The sequence below is a fragment of the Desmodus rotundus genome, chromosome 3 (assembly GCF_022682495.2).
Source record: "Desmodus rotundus isolate HL8 chromosome 3, HLdesRot8A.1, whole genome shotgun sequence".
In the NCBI taxonomy this organism is placed as follows: domain Eukaryota; kingdom Metazoa; phylum Chordata; class Mammalia; order Chiroptera; family Phyllostomidae; genus Desmodus; species Desmodus rotundus.
Window position 1 is genome coordinate 96,339,593 of NC_071389.1, and position 19,110 is coordinate 96,358,702.

The following is a 19,110-nucleotide window of genomic DNA, read 5'->3' on the forward strand; positions in this document are numbered from 1 at the left end:
CACATACATACTGTGGTCAGGCACAAGTAACACCCCGCCTCCCTTTTGTTCTTTTAAAGATTTTATTTATAAAGAGAGGAGAAGGAAGGGAGAGAAGGAGGGAAGGGAGAGAAGGAGGGAAACATCTGCCTCTTGTGTGGGCACTACTGGGGACCTGGCCCACAACTCATGCATGTGCCTCGACTGGGAATCGAGCCTGTGACACATTGGTTCACAGGCTGGCACTCAATTCACTGAGTCATACCAACCTGGGCTATGACCCTTTTTTAATTACAAAATCTTTAGCATGTAATTCTGTAACATAACAATATCACACTAAAGCACACCATTATGACATTTTAGGTAAAATGTTTAAATTAAAAATATAAATTAATTACACCCGTATTATTACTGTAGCAACCACACTCGAGCAGGCATTACATATATATGAGTTTGTTTGGAAAAAGTCCAACCATTGTTAATATAATGAGAACAGTTTCTGTGACATTAGTGTAACCTGGCAGCCCAGGAGAGTGGACTGGAATGCACATGCATGAACACTGACAATTTCACTGTACTAGTCAGTGGGGGAAGTAGACACTCGTTGAGTGAGCATATGTACTGTGTGGCTATTGCATTCAAAATGACTGAGCCAGTAGAGCAACGAATCTACATCAGCTTTTGTGTTAAACTTGAACATTCCTCCACGAAAACTATTCAGATGATTCAGAATGCTGCAGCTATTGGCAACTGGTGATTGGCAGCTTCATCACAACAATGCACCCGCTCATTCATTACATCTTGTGTAGTTTTAGTAAAACATCAAATCACCCAGGTGACTCAGCACCCCCACAGCCCAGATTTAGTGGCCTGACTTCTACCTTTTCCCAAAACTAAAGTCACCCTTAAAAGGGAAGAAATTTGAGACCATCAGTGCGATTCAGAAAATACAACGGGGCAGCTGATGGCAATTGGGAAAACTGTGTGAGGTCCCAAGGTGCCTATTCTGAAGGGGACTGAGGTGTCATTGTCTTATGTACAATGTTTTTGTATCTTGTGTCGTCTTCAATAAATATCTCCATTTTTCATATCAGGTGACTGCATACTTTCTGGACTCTGTGTGGGGGGGGGGGGCAGTATTTCCTCACCATTATCTTTGTCTTTTATGGCAAAGATAATATTGAGGGAAATAATACCTATACTACCTATACTGGAATTTTTTAAAATATATTTTATTGACTATGCTATTACAGTTGTCCCATTTACCCCCTTTGTTGCCTTCTGCCCTGCACACCCCCTACCACACAAATTGCACCCCCCCTTAGTTCATGTCTATGGGTCGTACATATAAGTTCTTTGGCTTCTACATTTCCTATACTATTGTTAACCTCCCCCTGTCTATTTTCTACCTACCATTTATGCTCCTTATCCCCTGTAACTTTTTTCCCATCCCCCCCACCCCATGTCTGCTGATATCCCTCCATGTGATCTCCATATCTCTGATTCTGTTCCTGTTCTGGTTGTTTGCTTAGTTTGTTTTTGGTTTTTTTTAGGTTCTGTTATTGATAGTTGTGTGTTTGTTGCCATTTTACTGTTCATATATTTGCTTTTCTTTTCCTTAGATAAGTCCCTTTAACATTTCATATAATAATGGCTTGGTGATGATGATCTCCTTTAACTTGACCTTATCTGGAAAGCACTTTATTTGCCCTTCCATTCTCTAAATGATAGCTTTGCTGGATACAGTAATCTTGGATGTAGGTCCTTGCTTTTCATGACTTCAAATACTTCTTTCCAGCCCCTTCTTGCCTATAAGGTCTCTTTTGAGAAATCAGCTGACAGTCTTATGGGAACTCCTTTGTAGGTAACTGTCTCCTTTTCTCTTGCTGCTTTTAAGATTCTCTCCTTATCTTTAATCTTGGGTAAAATAATTATGATGTGCCTTGGTGTGTGCTTCCTTGGGTCCAACTTCTTTGGGACTCTCTGAGCTTCCTGGGCTTCCTGGAAATCTATTTCTTTTGCCAGATTGGGGAAGTTCTCCTTCATTATGTTTTCAAATAAGTTTTCAATTCCTTGTTCTTGTTCTTCTCCTTCTGGCACCTCTATGATTTGGATGTTTGAACATTTAAAGTTGTCCTAGAGGTTCCTAAGGCTGTCCTCAATTTTTTTAATTCTTATTTCTTCATTCTGTTCCAGTTGACTGTTTATTTTTTCCTTCTAGTCCAAACTGTTGATTTGAGTCCTAGTTTCCTTCCTGTCACTGTTGATTCCCTGTACATTTTCCTTTATTTCACTTTTTGTAGCCTTCACTTTGTCCTGTATTTTGCGACCATACACAAACAATTCTGTGAGCATCCTGATTACCAGTGTTTTGAACTCTGCATCTGATAGATTGGCTGTCTCTTTATCACCTAGTTGTATTTTTTCTGGACCTTTTAACCTGTTCTTTCATTTGGGCCATATTTTTTTGTCTCAGCATGCTTTTTATGTAGTAAGGGGTGGAGCCTTAGGTGTTCACCAGGGTGAAGCAACCCACATCAGTGAGTTGTGACACTGTATGTTGGGGAGGGGTTTGAGAGGGAACAATGCACTTGCTGGGCTCCTGTTCTGCTTTCAGTCACTTCCTCTACTACACACAAGCAAATTGGGCCCTTGTGGTGCTGATTCCTGGGTGAGTGGGTTTGTGTACATCTAGGACCCTATGGGTCTGTCAAACAAATTCTTGTGAGGATGGGAGTTTCTGTTGCCACTGCAACCTACACAGGTTTTTTCAGTCAGAGATTTTGAGGTTTTCTTTCCCTGCTCTGGAACTGTTGGTTGGGTTTGGTGGTCTGTCTTGTACCCCAGTTTTTCCTCCCAGTTTATCTGCGCACAAATGTGGCACTGCCCTCTCCATCAGCTGCCGACTCGCCCACCCAGGTCCTATAGCCATTGCCTTGCCGTGAGTCCTCTCTGCCCCAGCTGCCCATCTCCGCCCTTCCTACCAGTCTAGATGAATGTTTCTTCTTTAACTCCTTGGTTGTCAGACTTCCATACAGTTCGATTTTCTGGCAGTTCTGGTTGCTTTTTGTTTTTAAATCTGTTGTCCTTCTTTCGGTTTTGCAAGGAGGCACAGCATATCTACCTACACCTCCATCTTGGCTGGAAGTCTGGAATTTTTTTTCTTTGTTATATTTCTATAGCATAATACTTTTCATGTGGGGGATATTCAATAAGTTATTTTCTTTATAGGGTCTGAAAATGACTCGTAGTAGAATTGGCACATATTCACTGTCAAGTTTGAAAATCTGAGGCAGAGCAGATCATTTGATTTTAATTAATTTGCTATTTAATTAATTTCCTCTGTTATGTTGTGGTTTCTTTCTAGGGACACTTGCCATTTGCTGTTGTAGGAAGTATGGATGAGGTAAAAGTTGGAAATAAGATGGTCAAAGCTCGCCAGTACCCGTGGGGTTTTATACAAGGTAAATGAGATAAACAATGACTAGAACTACTTTTTTCACCCAATAGTCTGAAAGTTGCAGTCAATGCATTCTTTGAGGTGATGCTTATTTTTTATTATGATTCGTTATCAGAAAAGTTGGCCATGTTCAATTTAATCAACTGTAGAGACCAGGCAGAGCCTCCCCATTACCTGCTCAAGTGTACCAAGTCATTCAGAAGGGGGGACAAACTGATCAGGCACTTTGAATAAAATCTGAGTGTGAATAGTAGTGTTTAAACATGATACATAAACTAATTACTAGGTAATTCTAGGGTACAGTAAACCATCTTATAAATTTATATATTTTTAGTATAAAATATTGCAAACTATTTGCAAAATAAACCAGTCAAACAACTAAAAAAATGTTAGGATTTATTTAGCATTATAGTGAATAAGTAATTAGTACTCTCTGGTTTGTTTACTTCTGGTGGTAATTAATGGGGAATGGATTGCCCTTGGTAGTACTGTTTTCCCAATGCTGCTTTTTAAATTGACAAATTTTATAATTCATGACAAATATTAAAATGTTTAACATTTTAATGTATAAAAATATTTAAAAAATAAGTGTGCTTAAACAGTAACATATTTATTTGTAATTGTCTGGTCACCATAAACGTCAGAGGACCATGTAAGTTTATTCACTAACTGTCTAACTCAGGATTGTAAATGTGGCATTGTGTAAAAGGAATTTGATAGTTACAGTATACACAGATGGGGTTCTTGAGTATGCAGAATTTACTACTTTGAAGTGACACAATGTAGGAGATATTTTCAACACTATGATGTTAAGTATCCTGAATATGCTTTGTAAACTTCTAACACCGTATTAGTGAAATAACTGGAGAACATAGTAACATTTTACAGTGTATTTCTTTCACATTTTTTGTTTTTCCATTTGCTACTAAATTTAAAGCAAATCTCCCAGCCTGATAATTAATGTTGCCTCTAATTCAGTGTGTATTATACAAGAGTTTCTTCCTTGGTTATGTGTATAGAATAATCATAGCTCTTAAGCAGACTTATCATTTCACTGTTATTTCAAATATTTTCATTTACTCATTCATTCAACAAATACTAATTGTGTGTCAGTAATTAAAAACTTGTGTTACTATTTCTTATTTTTTTGGCTAGTGGAGAATGAAAACCACTGTGACTTTGTAAAGCTCCGGGAAATGCTCATTTGCACAAACATGGAGGACCTGCGAGAACAGACCCACTCTAGGCACTACGAACTGTATAGGCGTTGCAAACTGGAGGAGATGGGCTTCACTGATGTGGGCCCAGAGAGTAAGCCGCTCAGGTAAGGGATTTCTCTGACAAATAAACTGAAGAGGAAGTTAGAGGGTATTGTACCTTTTTATATGTCCAGAATGATGGAATATGTGTTTTTCAGAAATCTCCCAATATGACATAGAACCATTTGATTATGATTATTGTGCTTCTCAGATCACTTGAAGGCTTCTTGCTTTTAAGGGTCTCTAAGTCCTCATGTGACTCAAGGAGTTACGTAGAATGAAGAAAGACCATATGACAAAAGGCTACTATTTCAGTAAATGCTAAAATGAATACTGGTAACCAAAGGTAAACTCTTTTAACTTTTTTTTTTTAATTTATCTGAAAAAGGTAGAAGCATATTTATCTATTAACATAAAAGAAAGTTGGAATGTGAATCACATTAAGTAAATTAAAAACTGTTGTTTTTTATCCTGATGAATATTTTAGAATGACTTAAATTTAGAAAAATATAAAGAAAAAATGAAAGTACTTATAGGGAGTCAGAAATTAGACTGTTTCTTAAATATTACAATATAGTTACAAGAATTTTGGGACCTGATGACCTTTTTATGAGCATTAAATGCTATAAACTTGCCTGGTAATTTTGATGCTGCTACATTCCTTTTTTTTTTTTTAATTAAGACATATAAACATGAAATTCTAATACACTAAGTCATATTTGACATAGCATTACAGAACAGTTTTTGCATGGAGGAAAGCATGAGATCTCTAAACTATTTTAGACTCTGTTATGAAACTAAGGATTATTTTTTACATTTGATTATTTGTAATTTAGTAATTTTCCTGTCTCTTGGTGTTTGCACCATAGTAAACACAAACAGAAGGAGGAGGAGAACATTAAATTGATGCTGCTATTGCATATGACCTGATTTAATAAATGAGGTTTAATTTTTATTTTTTTTTCAATCTATGAATTTAATTAATATTTTAGCTCCGGAAGCATAATAAATTAAGAATTATATGTACTTAATCCCTCCTTACCTGTTCAGGAATGTTATGTGTCTAGTTATGGGCCAATTCTAGTAAAATGATTATGTTCTGTATTGACTATAAGTCATCTAGAGTTAACTTCTGTAATGTTTCCCAGAGGAGGCTTCACTTCTCTTTCTCTCGAGTCTCTGGGTCAATTCAGAAGTCTCTGTGTGCATTAATGTGAGAGCAAGTGGGACAGCCTTGCCGTACTCCGAGAGTGGGGATTCAGGTTGTCTGGCAGATCACTCATCAGTCACATGTGGATGATTAAGAAATGCAGGTTCAGAATTTCTAGGGATGGAGCCTAAGAATCTTCATTTAAAGGAGTATTCCCAGTTCAGTCATTTAGCAGATATTTACTGTTTGTCTGCTGTCTGTCTGCCCAGCATGATGCTAGTCACTAGGTATATATGCACTGTAGGATTAAACAGAGACCCTGCCCTGGTCGAGCTTCTGAGGTGGGAGCAGGAAGAAGACACTCTGGCCCTGTGTGGAGAATAGAGTATGGGGATATGGTCAGAAGTGGAAGTTAGGGGACCAAATTGGGAGGCCACTATAGTAGTCTAAGCAAGAGAAGATAGAGGCTTTGATTAGGGTAGTAGTGGTAGCAGTTGTCAGAAGCATACTTAGGATGTGTAATTTGAAGGTAAAGTTAATAGGGCTCATTGATGGTTTGGACGAACAACATAAAGGAAAGAGATGAATTGAGGGTGACTCCATTCACCATTTTTGATCTGAGAAAGTTGGATGAATGGTGGTGATGTTTACTGATGTGAACAAGTTTGGGAAAGGGTAAGTCTGGGGTGTTGTGGTTGGTAGAGAGGTTTGAGATATGTTAAATTTAAATTGCTTATTAAATATTTGGATGAAGAATTTGAGTAGGTTATTTTATAAGTAAATCAGGAGCTTGGGGAGAAGAAGTTAATTTGAGACTCAACAGTCAATAATACTGAGTAAAATTATTAGTATTTTTAAAGTGTCTACTATTTACAAGGCTCTAGACTAAGTGCTGGAGCTATAATACTGAATATGGTCATTGTGTTGTGACCGTTCAAGGCCTGACAGGTTCACGGTATTCGGGCAGAATATTCATGGAGCCGTTGGGATGTCTGATATGCCTTTATTCATGGGTGGGCAAGCCATTCATGCTGCAAGCTGCATGTCCCCCTGCATGTCTCTACATAGCACATGTTGTAGCTCTTGCTCTGTGGTGTGGCACATGTCGTGGTACCCAGCGGGGAGCCCCTAGCCCCTTTTTCTTTTTTTTTTAAAGATTTTATTTGTTTTTAGAGAGGGGGGAAGGGAAGGAGAAAGAGAGGAAGAGAAACATTAATGTGTGGTTGCCTCTTGTGCGCCCCCCTACTGGGGACCTGGCCTGCAACCTAGTCATGTGCCCTGACTGGGAATTGAACCGGCGCCCCTCTGATTCACAGGCCAGCACCCAATCCACTGAACCACACCTGCCAGAGCCCCCTAGCCCCTTTTAAATACTAGAACAAACAAAGCCGGCAAAAAAACAGAAAATTTTATACTATAGCATAATTCTGCGCATGTGAGCCCACTTCATGTTATGGGAACAGTTTATTGGACCAAGTCTCAAGGCTATGAGAACACCACTAATCAGGCCCATTCAAGGTTATGGGAACACTGCTTCCCTTAGTAACCCAGACACCTGGGTGACAAGCCAGACTGCCTCCACTTACCCTACAGTTTTACAGTTTTGGCTGTCATGTAGCTTAAATTCTTGTAGGGAAGGGCAAAATCAAACAGCTAATCGCACAATAAATTATATTTGTGAAATGTGCACTAACGAGAGATAGTATATAATGGGGGGAGGTTTCCTGGTTTAATCCAGATAATTGGGGAAGACTCCCTTGAGGCAGTTACAGTTTTAAGCAGTTTTGAGCTATAATAACATGGGGAAAACAGAGCAAGATATGTGCAAAGATGTGAAGGCAGAGAGCAAATAGCATCTTTAAGACTCTGGAAGAAATTCAGTGCACCTGGAGAGGAGACAGTGGAAATGGCATGAGGTTGAGAGAACAATTAGGCAGGAGTCAAACTATGGAGGCCCTGGTGAGGATTTGGTCTTTGTCCTAAGGGAAAGGCAGAGTCATTGAAGGAATGATATCATAATGGCATCTTAGCTATAATGTAAAGAAGGTATTAAAGGAGTGTACAAAGATGCTTAAGAGAAACCAGTTGGGAGAGTGTTGCTGGGACTAAAGTAATAGCAGTGAAAATAGAATTGGTCGTGTTTGAGAGTCTTCTAGAAGATGAAACTGAAAAAAACTTAGTGATTCTGTAAATATGATAAGATGAAGAAGTAGGATATTCCAGAAGATACTAGAGGAAGACTTACAGTCTCCTGAATTTATGGAGGGGGAGGTTAGTATGTTTTATTGATTATGCTATTACAGTGTTCCCAATTTTTGCCCCTTTGTCCCCCCTCTGCCCTGCATCCCCCAACCCTCCAGCATTCTAGCCCCTTAGTTCATGTCCATGGGTTGTACATATAAGTTCTTTGAGTCCTCTGTTTCCCATACCATTTTTGACCTCTCCCTGCCTATTTTATACCTACCAATTATGTTTCTTATTCCCTGTACCTTTTCCCCCCTATTCCTCTCCTCCCACTTCCCACTGAAAACCCTCCATGTGATGTCCATTTCTCTAATTCTGTTCCTGTTCTAGTTATTTGCTTAGTTTTTGTTTTAGTTGTTTTTCTTCTTTTTTTAGGTTCATTTGTTGATAGTTGTGAGTTTGTTGTCATTTTACTGTTCATAGTTTTTGATCTTCTTCAGTTTCTTAGATATGTCCCTTTAACATTACATATAATAAAGGCTTGTTATAATGAACTCCTTTAACTTGACCTTATCTGGGAAGCACTTTATCTGCCCTTTCATTCTAAATGATAGCTTTGCTGGAGAGAGTAATCTTGGATGTAGGTCCTTGCCTTTCATGACTTTGAATACTTCCTTCCAGCCCCTTCTTGCCTGCAAGTTTTCTTTTGAGAAATCAGCTGACAGTCTTATGGGAACTCCTTCGTAGGTAACTGTCTCCTTTTCTCTTGCTGCTTTTAAGGTTTTCTCTTTATCTTTAATCTTGGGTAACTTAATGATGATGTGCCTTGGTGTGTTCCTCCTTGTGTCCAGCTTCTTTGGTACTCTCTGAGCTTCCTGGATTTCCTAGAAGTCTTATTTCCTTCGCCAGATTAGGGAAGATTTCCTTCATTATTTGTTCAAATAAGTTTTCAACTTCTTGTTGTTGTTCTCCTTCTGGCACTCCCATAATTCGGATATTGGAATGTTTAAAGTTGTCCTGGAGGTTCCTAAACCTCTCTTCATTTTTTTGAATTTCTATTTCTTCATTCTTTTCTTGTTGGATGTTTATTTCTTCCTTTTGTTCCAAATCGTTCATTTGAATCCTGCTTTCCTTCCTGTCACTGTTGGTTCCCTGAATATTTTTCTTTATTTTACTTTGGGTATCCTTCATTTGCTCTTTCATTTTGCAACCGAGCTCAATTAGTTCCGTGAGCATTTTGATTACCATGATTTTGAACTCTGCATCAGATAGTTTGGCTATCTCCTCATCACTTAGCTCTTTTTCTGGAGTTTTGCTCTGTTCTTTCATTTGGGGTGTACTTCTTATGTTGTCAGGGGGCATGGCTTTAGGTATTCACCAGGCCTGGGCAGCCCTCCTTGCTGCACTGCCTGTGCGGGAGGGGCCAGAGAGGGAACAAGGTAGCTCGCCTGCTTGGCTCTAGCCCCACTTTTCAATGAACTCTCATATGAGACTGGGAGTTTCTCCCACCGAGGCCACCCCCGCAGTGGTAGTCCACAGTGAACTCTGAGGCTCAGTTTCCCATTCAGCCAGCCCCGCCCACATGGTCTGCCACCTTGCCACCTGTTCTCTGTCCACCCGTCTTACTGGTCTGGTTGACTATTTCTTTAATTCCTTGGCTGTCAGAGTTCTATGCAGTTTGATTTTCTGTCACTTCCGTTTGTTTATTGATTTTAGATTGGTTGTTATCCTCTTTTTGGTTGTGCAGGGAAGTGAAGGGTTTCTGCCTACGCCTCCATCTTGGCTGGAACTCAGCTCAATGTCCTGGATTTATGGTTTTTGACTAGGTTGTGCCATTCATCAAGATGGGTGTCTCTGGAGGAAGTAGCTTCTTTGAGCAGGATGGGGGCAGCAGTGATTGGCATGATGGAGATCATAAGCTCAGTTTGGGACCTGCTGACTGAGTTTTCCTCTGAAACATCCAAGTAGCAATGTAAAATGGCACTTTGGATATTTAAATGGAACCTAGAGTAGAGGGCTAGGGCAAAACAATTTATTTATTTTTTGTTTATTCTATTACATTTGTCCCATTTTTTCCTTTTGCCCTCCTCCACCCAGCCCACCCCTCTAGCCCACAGTCAGTCCCTCTCTGTTGTCCATGTCCATGAGTCATTCCTACATATTCTTTGACTAGTTCCTCCCCCTTCCTTCCACCACTCTCCCTTCTATTCTCCCCTCCTTCAGCTATCAGTCTGTTCCATGTTTCCATGTTTCTGGTTCTATTTTTCTAGTTTATTTTGTTCATTAGATTCTAGTTATAAGGGAGGTCATGTGGCATTTGTCTTTCACCAACCATCTTATTTCACATTTAGATGGTTCATTGAATATATGAGTATGGATGAGATTGCTTGGAGAGAGAAGCACATCTGTAAAGAAAGGTGCCTTTAAAACAGCCTTGAGTCTCTTTAATATTTGTCAGCTGGAGAAGCAGATAGAAGAGATTGAGAAGCTTTGGGTAGAGGAAGGAGGGAGACTAACAGTGTCATGTCTTGGAAGCCAAGTGAAGAAGGTTTCAAGAAAAAAAGAAGAGGTCAGCTGTGAAGTTGAGGATCAGGTTTTCGCTGTAGAAGTGCAGCAGTACAATACAGTCCAGTTTCTTTCTTTATAGTTCTTAGAAAATAATGAAGATCACTCCATCTAAAACAAAAAGAGCAGTAGTTAGAAGACTGCATCGGCCAAGACTTACAGATTCAAAGGGAATGTTTAGAACAAGTAGAAGTGAGTTTTATTCCAGTGCTGAGAGTGGAAGGAATGAACTGAAACCATTTCCAGCCTTTTTGTTCTCTGCTCAACAATTCATAGCCCAGGAATGGGCTACAAGGTGTTCAATAGGCCCAGCTTAGGACATGTACCCATGTTTTGGCAAGGGGTGGGATGAACCTGATTAATTGTCCCACCAGACTGTATCGGTGGTGGAGAGGTAGTGCTCTAAAAGGTAATCAGAGTAATGATACCAAGTCAGAGTCATTGACTGCTGAGATCATCCGTTTATTGAGCATTTCATCACTTTGGGAAGCATCTGCTTACTGATCAGATAAAAAATGGAAAATTGGAAAAGGGGTAACCAGTTTAGGCCAGGTTACACGGGTTGCGTATGGAGCAGTGACTATAGGTTGCTTGCAGAGGACAAGCAAGAACAATGGGGAGGTAAATAGATGCCGTGTGAAGCAGCCCATCTGTATACCTAGGAGTCCCAAGTCCTGTGCCCTTTTCAGGCCTACTCTCCTTGAGACAGAAGACATTTCATACTGCAATTCTTGGGTCAGGTGCAGCAAAATGTTTCTTCTCTTGGTACTTTCTCATTTGCGGATAAATTATTTAATAAAGCTTTTATAATTCATTATAGCTTGATGTCTTAGGAAGGTTTTACTTTCGTATTTTCCAGAAGTTACATTCTATTTCCTGGGGAATCTTTCCCATAATTTGGGGTGTATATAAAAATACTCACTATAATTTGGTTGGCATGTAAAGTCTGTCTCTCAATATGAGTCTATATATGAATAAAAAAGTAGTTACATGAACCTGTTAGGATGGCTTTCATTTCTCTTTACTACCCAACCCTCTTCATTCCCAGTCCTTCAGCTTATTTGACCATTTACATTTTATTGAATGGTTCTGCCGAGTCACGGTTAGTGTCCTAATCTATCAGCACTGATCATTGGCTTATTATGAAGTCCAAGTAATTGGCCTTATGTTTTTATCATTTTAACTAACTGATCTTCAATTATTTAAGCTATAGAAAACATAGTTTTATAGACTACTTAAATCCCCAAGTTAATTTAGATTAACCTAACCTGTCTTGTTCCCAATCACCTTTAACATTTGAGTACAAAATCACTGTCTTTGAAGTGTTCTGAGACCTGGTTTTAAAAGGAAGGGTTTTGTAGTATTTTAAAGTTAGCTTAAGTGTTTAATAACTTTTTCTTTTTTAGAGTTGTAAGAATTTTTCTTTTTAAAATTTATTTTTTATTATTCTTCAAGTACAGTTGTCTACATTTTCCAGCCTAAACATTCACCTGACCAACTCATCCCCACCTCCCACCCTCAATCCTACCCCCCTTTGGCTTTCTCCATGGGTCCTTCATACATGTTCCTTGACAACTCTTCCCCTTCTATCCCCTGTTATCCCCTTCCTCCATCCCCTCTGGACACTGTCAAATTGTTCCTTATTTCGATGTCTCTGGTTATATTTTGCTTCCTTATTTGTTATGTTGATTAGGTTCCACTTATAGGTGGGATCATTTGGTATTTTTCTTTCACCACCTGACTTATTTCACTTAGCATAATGCTCTTCAGATCCATCCATGCCGTTGCAAAGGGTAGGAGCTCCTTTTTTCTTTTTGCTGCATAGTATTCCGTTGTGTAAATGTGCCACTTTTTTGATCCACTTATTTACTGATGGGCACTTAGGTTGCCTCCAACACTTGGCTGTTGTAAATTGCGATGCTATGCACATTGGGGTGCATAGGTTGTTTGGTGTTTCAGGATTCTTAGGGTATAATCCCAGCACTGGAATTGCCAGGTCAGAAGGCAGTTCCATTTTTAGTTCTCTGAGGAAATTCCATACTGCTTTCCACAGTAGCTACACCAGTCTGCATTCCCACCAACAGTGTACAAGAGTTGCCTTTTCTCCGCAATCTCACCAGCACTTGTTCTTTGTTGATTTGTTTATGATGGCCATTCTGACTGGTGTGAAGTGGTATCTCATTGTGGTTTTAATTTGCACCTCTCTGATGACTAGTGATGCTGAGCATCTTTTCATATGTCTCTGAGCCCTCTGTATGTCCTCCTTGGAGAAGTGCCTCTTCAAGTCCTTTGCCCATTTTTTAATTGGGTTGTTTGTCTTCTTGGAGTGGTGATGTGTGAGTTCTTTATATATTTTGGAGATCAAACTACTGTCCGAGATACATTGACAGATATATTTTCCCATACATTTGGTTCCTTTTTCATTTTGTTAATATTTTTGTTAGCCGTGCAGAAGCTTTTAATTTTGATGAGGTCCCATTTGTTTATTCTTTCCTTTATGTCCAATGCACTCAGGGACATATCACTGAAAATATTGCTGTGGAATATTGCTGTGGAATGTCTGAGATTTTCCTGCCTGTGCTTTGCTGTAGGACTGTTACGGTATCACAACTTATGTTTAAGTGTTTTATCCATCTTCAATTTATTTTTGTGTGTGGTGTAAGTTGGTAGTCATGTTTCTTTTTTTTACATGTAGCTGTCCAGATCTCCCAACATTTATTGAAGAGGCTATTTTTACTTCATTTTATGCTTCTACCCCTTTATCAAATATTAATTGACCGTAGAGACTTGGGTTTATTTCTGGGCTTTCTATTCTGTTCCACTGACCTATGTGTCTCTTCTTATGCCATTACCAGTCTGTTTTGTTTACCATGGCCTTGTACTATAGTTTTATGTGAGGTATGGTGATCCCTCTGACTTTGTTCTTCTTTCTCATAATTGCTGTGGCTATTTGGAGTCATGTATGGTTCCATATAAATTTTTGAAATGTTTGTTCTACATCTGTGAAATATGTGGTTTATACTTTAAGAGAGATTGCTTTTAATCTATAAATTGCTTTGGGTAGTGTGGACATGTTGATGATAATTCTTCCAATCCATGGACATAGTATATGCTTCCATTTATTTGTGTCTTCCTCAATTTCTTTCTGCAGTGTTGTATACTTTTCTGAGTATAGGTCTTTTACCTTCTTGATTGGGTTTATTCCTAGGTACTTTATTTTTCTTGTTGCTAGCAAATGGGATTTTTTTTCACTGATTTCTGTTTCCGACATTTCGTTATTGGTGTACAAAAATGCCTTCAATTTCTGCATATTTACTTTGTATCCCGTTGTTTTGCCAAATTCGCGTATTAGGTTGAGTAGCTTTTTGGTGGAGACTATAAGGTTTTCTATGTACACTATCATGTCATCTGCAAACAATTACAGTTTTACTTCCTCCTTTCCAGTTTAGATGCCTTTTATTTCTTCCTGTCTGCTTGCTGTGGCTAAGACTTCAATACTATGTTGAATAGAAGTGGACAAAGCGAACATCCTTGTCTTGTTCCTGACCTTAGTGGGAAATCTTTTAGTTTTTGTCTGTTGAGTATGATGTTAGCTGTAGGTTTTTCATATATGACTTTTATTACGTTGAGGTATGTTCCCTCTACTCCCACTTTGCTGAGTGTTTTTATCAGAAATGGGTGCTGTACCTTATCAAATGCTTTTTCCACATCTATTGATATGCTCATGTGATTTTTGTCTTTGCTGTTGTTTATGTATAATGTTTATTGATTTGTGAATATTATACCATCCTTGCATCCCTGGAATGAATCCCACTTGATTATGGTATATGATCTTTTTGATGTATTTCTGGATGCTGTTTTCCAGTACTTTGTTGAGGATTTTAGCATCTGTGTTCATCAGCGATACTGACCTGTAGTTTTCTTTCTTTGTTGTATCTTTATCTGGTTTTGGGATTAGGATGATGCTGGCTTCATAAAAAGAGTTTGGTAGTCTTCCCTCTTCTTGAATTTTTTTTGAATAATCTGAGAGGTATAGGTGTTAGCTCTTACTTAAATGTTTTCTTAAATTTTCCTGTGAAACCATCTGGTCTAGGGCTTTTGTGTGTCGGGAGTTTTTTCATTACTGCTTCAATTTCACCAGCTGCTATCAGTCTGTTTAGGCTTTCTGCTTCTTCTTGGTTCAGTTTGGAATATTGTATTTTTCTTGAAATTTTTCCATTTCACCCAGGTTTTCAAATTTTGGGGCATAGAGTTGTTCATAGTTTCTTACAATCCTTTCTATTTCTCTGGTATTAGTTGTAATTTCTACTCTTTCATTTCTGATTTTATTTTGTTGGGGCCTCTCATTTTTTCTTGATGAATCTGCTTAAAGGCTTGTCGATTTTGTTTATCTTTTCAAAGAACCAGCTCCTGGATTTATTGGTACTTTGAATTGTTCTTTTACTTTCTTTTTCATTTAATTTTGCTGTTATCTTGATTATTTCCTTATTGGGCTATCTTTGTTGTTGTTCCTCCAGTTCTTCTAGATGTAGGGTTAGGTTGTTTATTTCAAATGTTTATATCTTTTTTTAGGTAGGCCTATCTTGCTATGAACTTCCGTCTCAAGACAGCTTTTACTGTGTTCCCTAGGTTTTGTACTGTTGTGTGTTCTTTTTCATTTGTTTCCGGAAACTTTTTTATTTCTTTCTTGATCTTATTATTAACCCATTCATTGTTTAAGAGCATGCTATTCAGTGTCCATGAGTTTGAATGTTTTTGAATTTTTTTTCCTTGAGGTTGGTTTCTAGTTTCTAGCCCTTGTGTTTCTAGCCCTGGTTCTGAGAAAATGCTTGATATGTTTTCAATTTTCTTGAATTTGTTGAGGATTTTTTCGTGTACTATCATATAGTGTGTCTTTGAAAAGAATGTGCATTTGAAAAGAATGTGTATTTTGCTTCTTTAGGATGGAAGGCTCTACATATATCAGTTAAGTCCATTTGATGTAATGAGTCTCTGGTGTAATCAGTTCAACAATCTCCTGGTTGATATATTGTTTGGAAGATCTGTCCATTGTTGACAGTAGGGTAACAAAATCCCCTACTATAATTGTCTTGTTATATCTTTCTTGAAGTCCTCCAAGAATTTCCTTATATATTTGGGTACTCCTTTGTTGGGTGCATATATGTTTATAATTTTTATGTCTTCTTGGTGGATTCCTTACTTGAGTATTTTGAAGTATCATTCTGGGTCTCTTCTTATGGCCTTTGTTTTGAAGTCTATTTTGTCAGGTATAAGCATTGCTACCCCAGCTCTTTTTTTTCGTGTCCATTAGCTTGGAATATTTTTTTCCAAACCTTCACTTTCAGTCTATATGGGTCTTTTGTTCTGAGGTGGGTCTCTTGTAGGCAGCATATGTGTGGGTCGTGTTCTTAATCATTCAGCTACACTATGTCTTTAGATTGGAGCATTTAATCCATTTACATTTAAGGTTATTATCGATAGGTTCTTATTCATTGCCATTGTTCTCCTTTTGTACCTTTGTTCCTCCTTCTCTCACTGTTTTTCTTCCTCTTCTTAAAGCAGTCCCTTTAGCATATGTTGCAATGCTGGTTTGGTGGAGGTGTGTTCTTTTAGCCTTCGTTGGCCTGGGAAGCTCATTATTTCACCTTCCATTTTAATTGAGAGCCTTGCTGGATAGAGTAGTCTTGGTTTCAGGCCTTTGCTTCTCATTACTTGGAATATTTCTTGCCAGTGCCTTCAGGCTTATAATGTTTCTGTTGAGAAGTCAGCTGTTAGCCTTATCAGGGCTCCCTTGTATGTTACTGCCTGTTTCTCTCTTGCCACCTTTAAGATTTTCTCTTTGTCTTGGAATTTTGCCATTTTATTTAGGATGTGTCTTGAAATGGGCCTTTTGGGGTTCCTCTTGATTGGGACCCCCTCCACTTCCTGGACTTTCCTCTCATCACCCTGGCTTTTTCTCTCATCAAATCAGGGACGTTGTCCATGATTACTTTTTCTAACAGGTTTTCTATCCTTTGCTCCTCTTCTCCTTCTGGTAACCCTATTATATGGTTATTATTCCATTTCATGTTATCCTGCATTTCCCATAACCCCTCTTTGTTCTTTTTCAGTCTTTTTCCTTTTTTTGCTCTTTTTGGGAGTTTTTTTCTACCTGTCCTTCAGCTCACTGATTCAATCCTCTGCTTCATCCAGCCTGCTTTTGATTCCTTTTACTGTGTTCTGCAATTCAGAATTGTATTCTTCATTTCCTCTTGACCCTTGTTGATTGTTTCTGTATCCTTTTTTATACTGATATCATTTGCAGTGAGTTCCTCATAGTTTCCCTGTAGTTTCTGGTAATTTGCACTGAGCTCTTTGAGCTTCCTTGTTACCATTGTTTTGAACTCAGTATCTGATAGTTGACTTGCCTCTATTTTATTTAGCATCCTTTCTGAGGATCCCTCCTTTCCTTTTTGTTAGGGGTTGCTTTTTTGTCTTCCCATTATTTATGAGACTCTTCTTGTTTGTCTCTGCTTCTTAAATTGTTCTGTTTTGACTTTCTGACTTTGTGATGTGAACTTCTATGGTAGGAGACCCGTGAGATTCAGTGGTGCAGTCTCTTTGATCTCCTGAACTTGATGCTCTTAGGATGCCCTTTATGCCTTTTGTGCTGGTTCTGTGGATGTAATTGGGTTTTGTTTGTTGTTGGGTCTTTCTTTGGTGGATCCTTCCCTCCAGCTGGTTGACTGAGGGTCACTCCACCCACCAAGTCTTGTATGCTGTAGTCAGGTATGCTGTGTGTTACCAGAAGAAAACTACAAAGCCCAGCAAACAAACCCACACACACAAAAATTACTCCCCCCAACAATCCCACTATCAACAGTAAATGAACCGATATTAACAAGTGTGTAAAGAAATTAACACTATTTTAAGAAAGGAGAGTGGATATGAGATGACCTACTGAAAGAAAAATGATTTTGAGAGTGTAGAGGGAGGAACACTAATAAGAGTTGGGAGTTGGAGCAATGGAAGGAGAGAAGGTTAAATTGACATCATGAATGAAAAAGGGAATGAAGATTCTGGAATGGAGTATGAGAAGGGAAGCATATAGTATTAGGTTTAAACAGAAATTAAAATGATATAAAGTGGGAGAGAGAAAGAAAAAGGAAGGAAAATATTAAATAATTAATGAAAATAATAGGAACCAAATTGGAGAGAAAGATCCACCAGAGTACTATCAACAACAAATGAGCTGAAATTAATATAGGTGGTATGGGAATAAGAGGGAAAAAGGAAACCAAGAAAAGTCTAAGAGATGTTTAGAGGATTAGGACAAATTTTCTAGTGATGGGGGAGAGGGAACTAAGAATGTGCAACAAAAACTAGACTAAGTGAGGGAAAAATTAAATATTGGGATGTAAAGGAAAAGAAAAAAAAGGAGAATAAAGAAAAATAAAAGGTCAGGTTGAAAGAGAACTAGAAGAAAGACAAAAAGAAAAAACAGGCTAAGGCAGCAAAAATTTGAGACTAAAAAAGAGTAGGAGAGGGGACCAGAAAATTTGATATTTGAAATAACAAATTAGTAAAGGTATGGAGATAAAATTGAAAAAACAATGCCATAACAAGTACCTGCCCACAACTGACTAGCAAGGATTGTTAAAGGTGAAGAGAGAATGTGGGTATTTTAAGAGCAGGGTAAAAGGATGTGAAATGACCCTTGTCAAGAAAATTGGGTTTGTGTGTCTAGATGGGGGGAGAAACAATAACAGTGCAGAATGGAAGCAAGTTGTAGCAAGAGAGAAAACAAAATTTGAAATGTAATGTGAGGAAAGGGGAAGGTTAAATGGGCTAAGAAGAGGTTGAGGCAAAATATGTGAATTGAAATATACCCTAGTATAAAATCTAGTGATTTAATGTGTACAAACTTTCTGGACAAGAAATGAATGTTAAAAAGCTATGCAGGAAAGAAAATACTGCAAATCTTGAAGAAGACCATAGTGGCTTTTGTCTCGGTAGCCTCTTGTATTTACCACGTTTTTTTCTTTCTGGATCTGCCTCTGGTGATGTCAGATGATGTCCCAGTCTGACCATAGTCAGCCTGTTCGATACTTAAAGGGATTTGCTGTCCCTGTGAGTCTCCTTCAGTTGTCAATCTGGTCAGTCTGCACTCAGCAGTCAGGCTTAAGCACCACAGGGCCAGGGCAAACACCCTCCTGGGGTCCAGGCTATTGTTTCCCCTCAGGCTGATGCTGCTCAAGAGGGTAGTGGTTTGCCTGAGGACAAGAGCTGCTGCCATTTGTGGCATGACTCAGCATCGGGATCTCAGTTCTCTCCCCAAAGCTTCAGTCCTTAGTCTCTCCTCAGGCATCACCAGTTCATTCCACCCCCACCTTTGCCAGAACCCAGGATAAGTGGCTACAAATGAAAATTTGTCTGTTCGCCCTTTAAATGGCTTTTGGATATCTAGTCGCCTGTCTCTCACAGAGATCAACCCTGCTGCTTTTCGCTATGGTTTGTTATTGGTATACTTTTTG

General features: G+C 38.7%; 1 protein-coding gene across 12 annotated transcripts in view; it reads left to right on the plus strand.

Annotated features, from left to right (window-relative positions):
• Positions 1–19,110, plus strand: part of SEPTIN10 (septin 10) — a 74,058-nt gene that overhangs the window by 42,079 nt on the left and 12,869 nt on the right. For all 12 annotated transcript variants that reach the window (XM_045189135.2, XM_045189144.2, XM_045189136.2 and 9 more), the window contains 2 exons: positions 3,347–3,443; positions 4,595–4,763. In XM_045189135.2, coding sequence (XP_045045070.1) covers positions 3,347–3,443; positions 4,595–4,763 — 266 coding nt within the window. The remainder of the gene's footprint in view (positions 1–3,346; positions 3,444–4,594; positions 4,764–19,110) is intronic.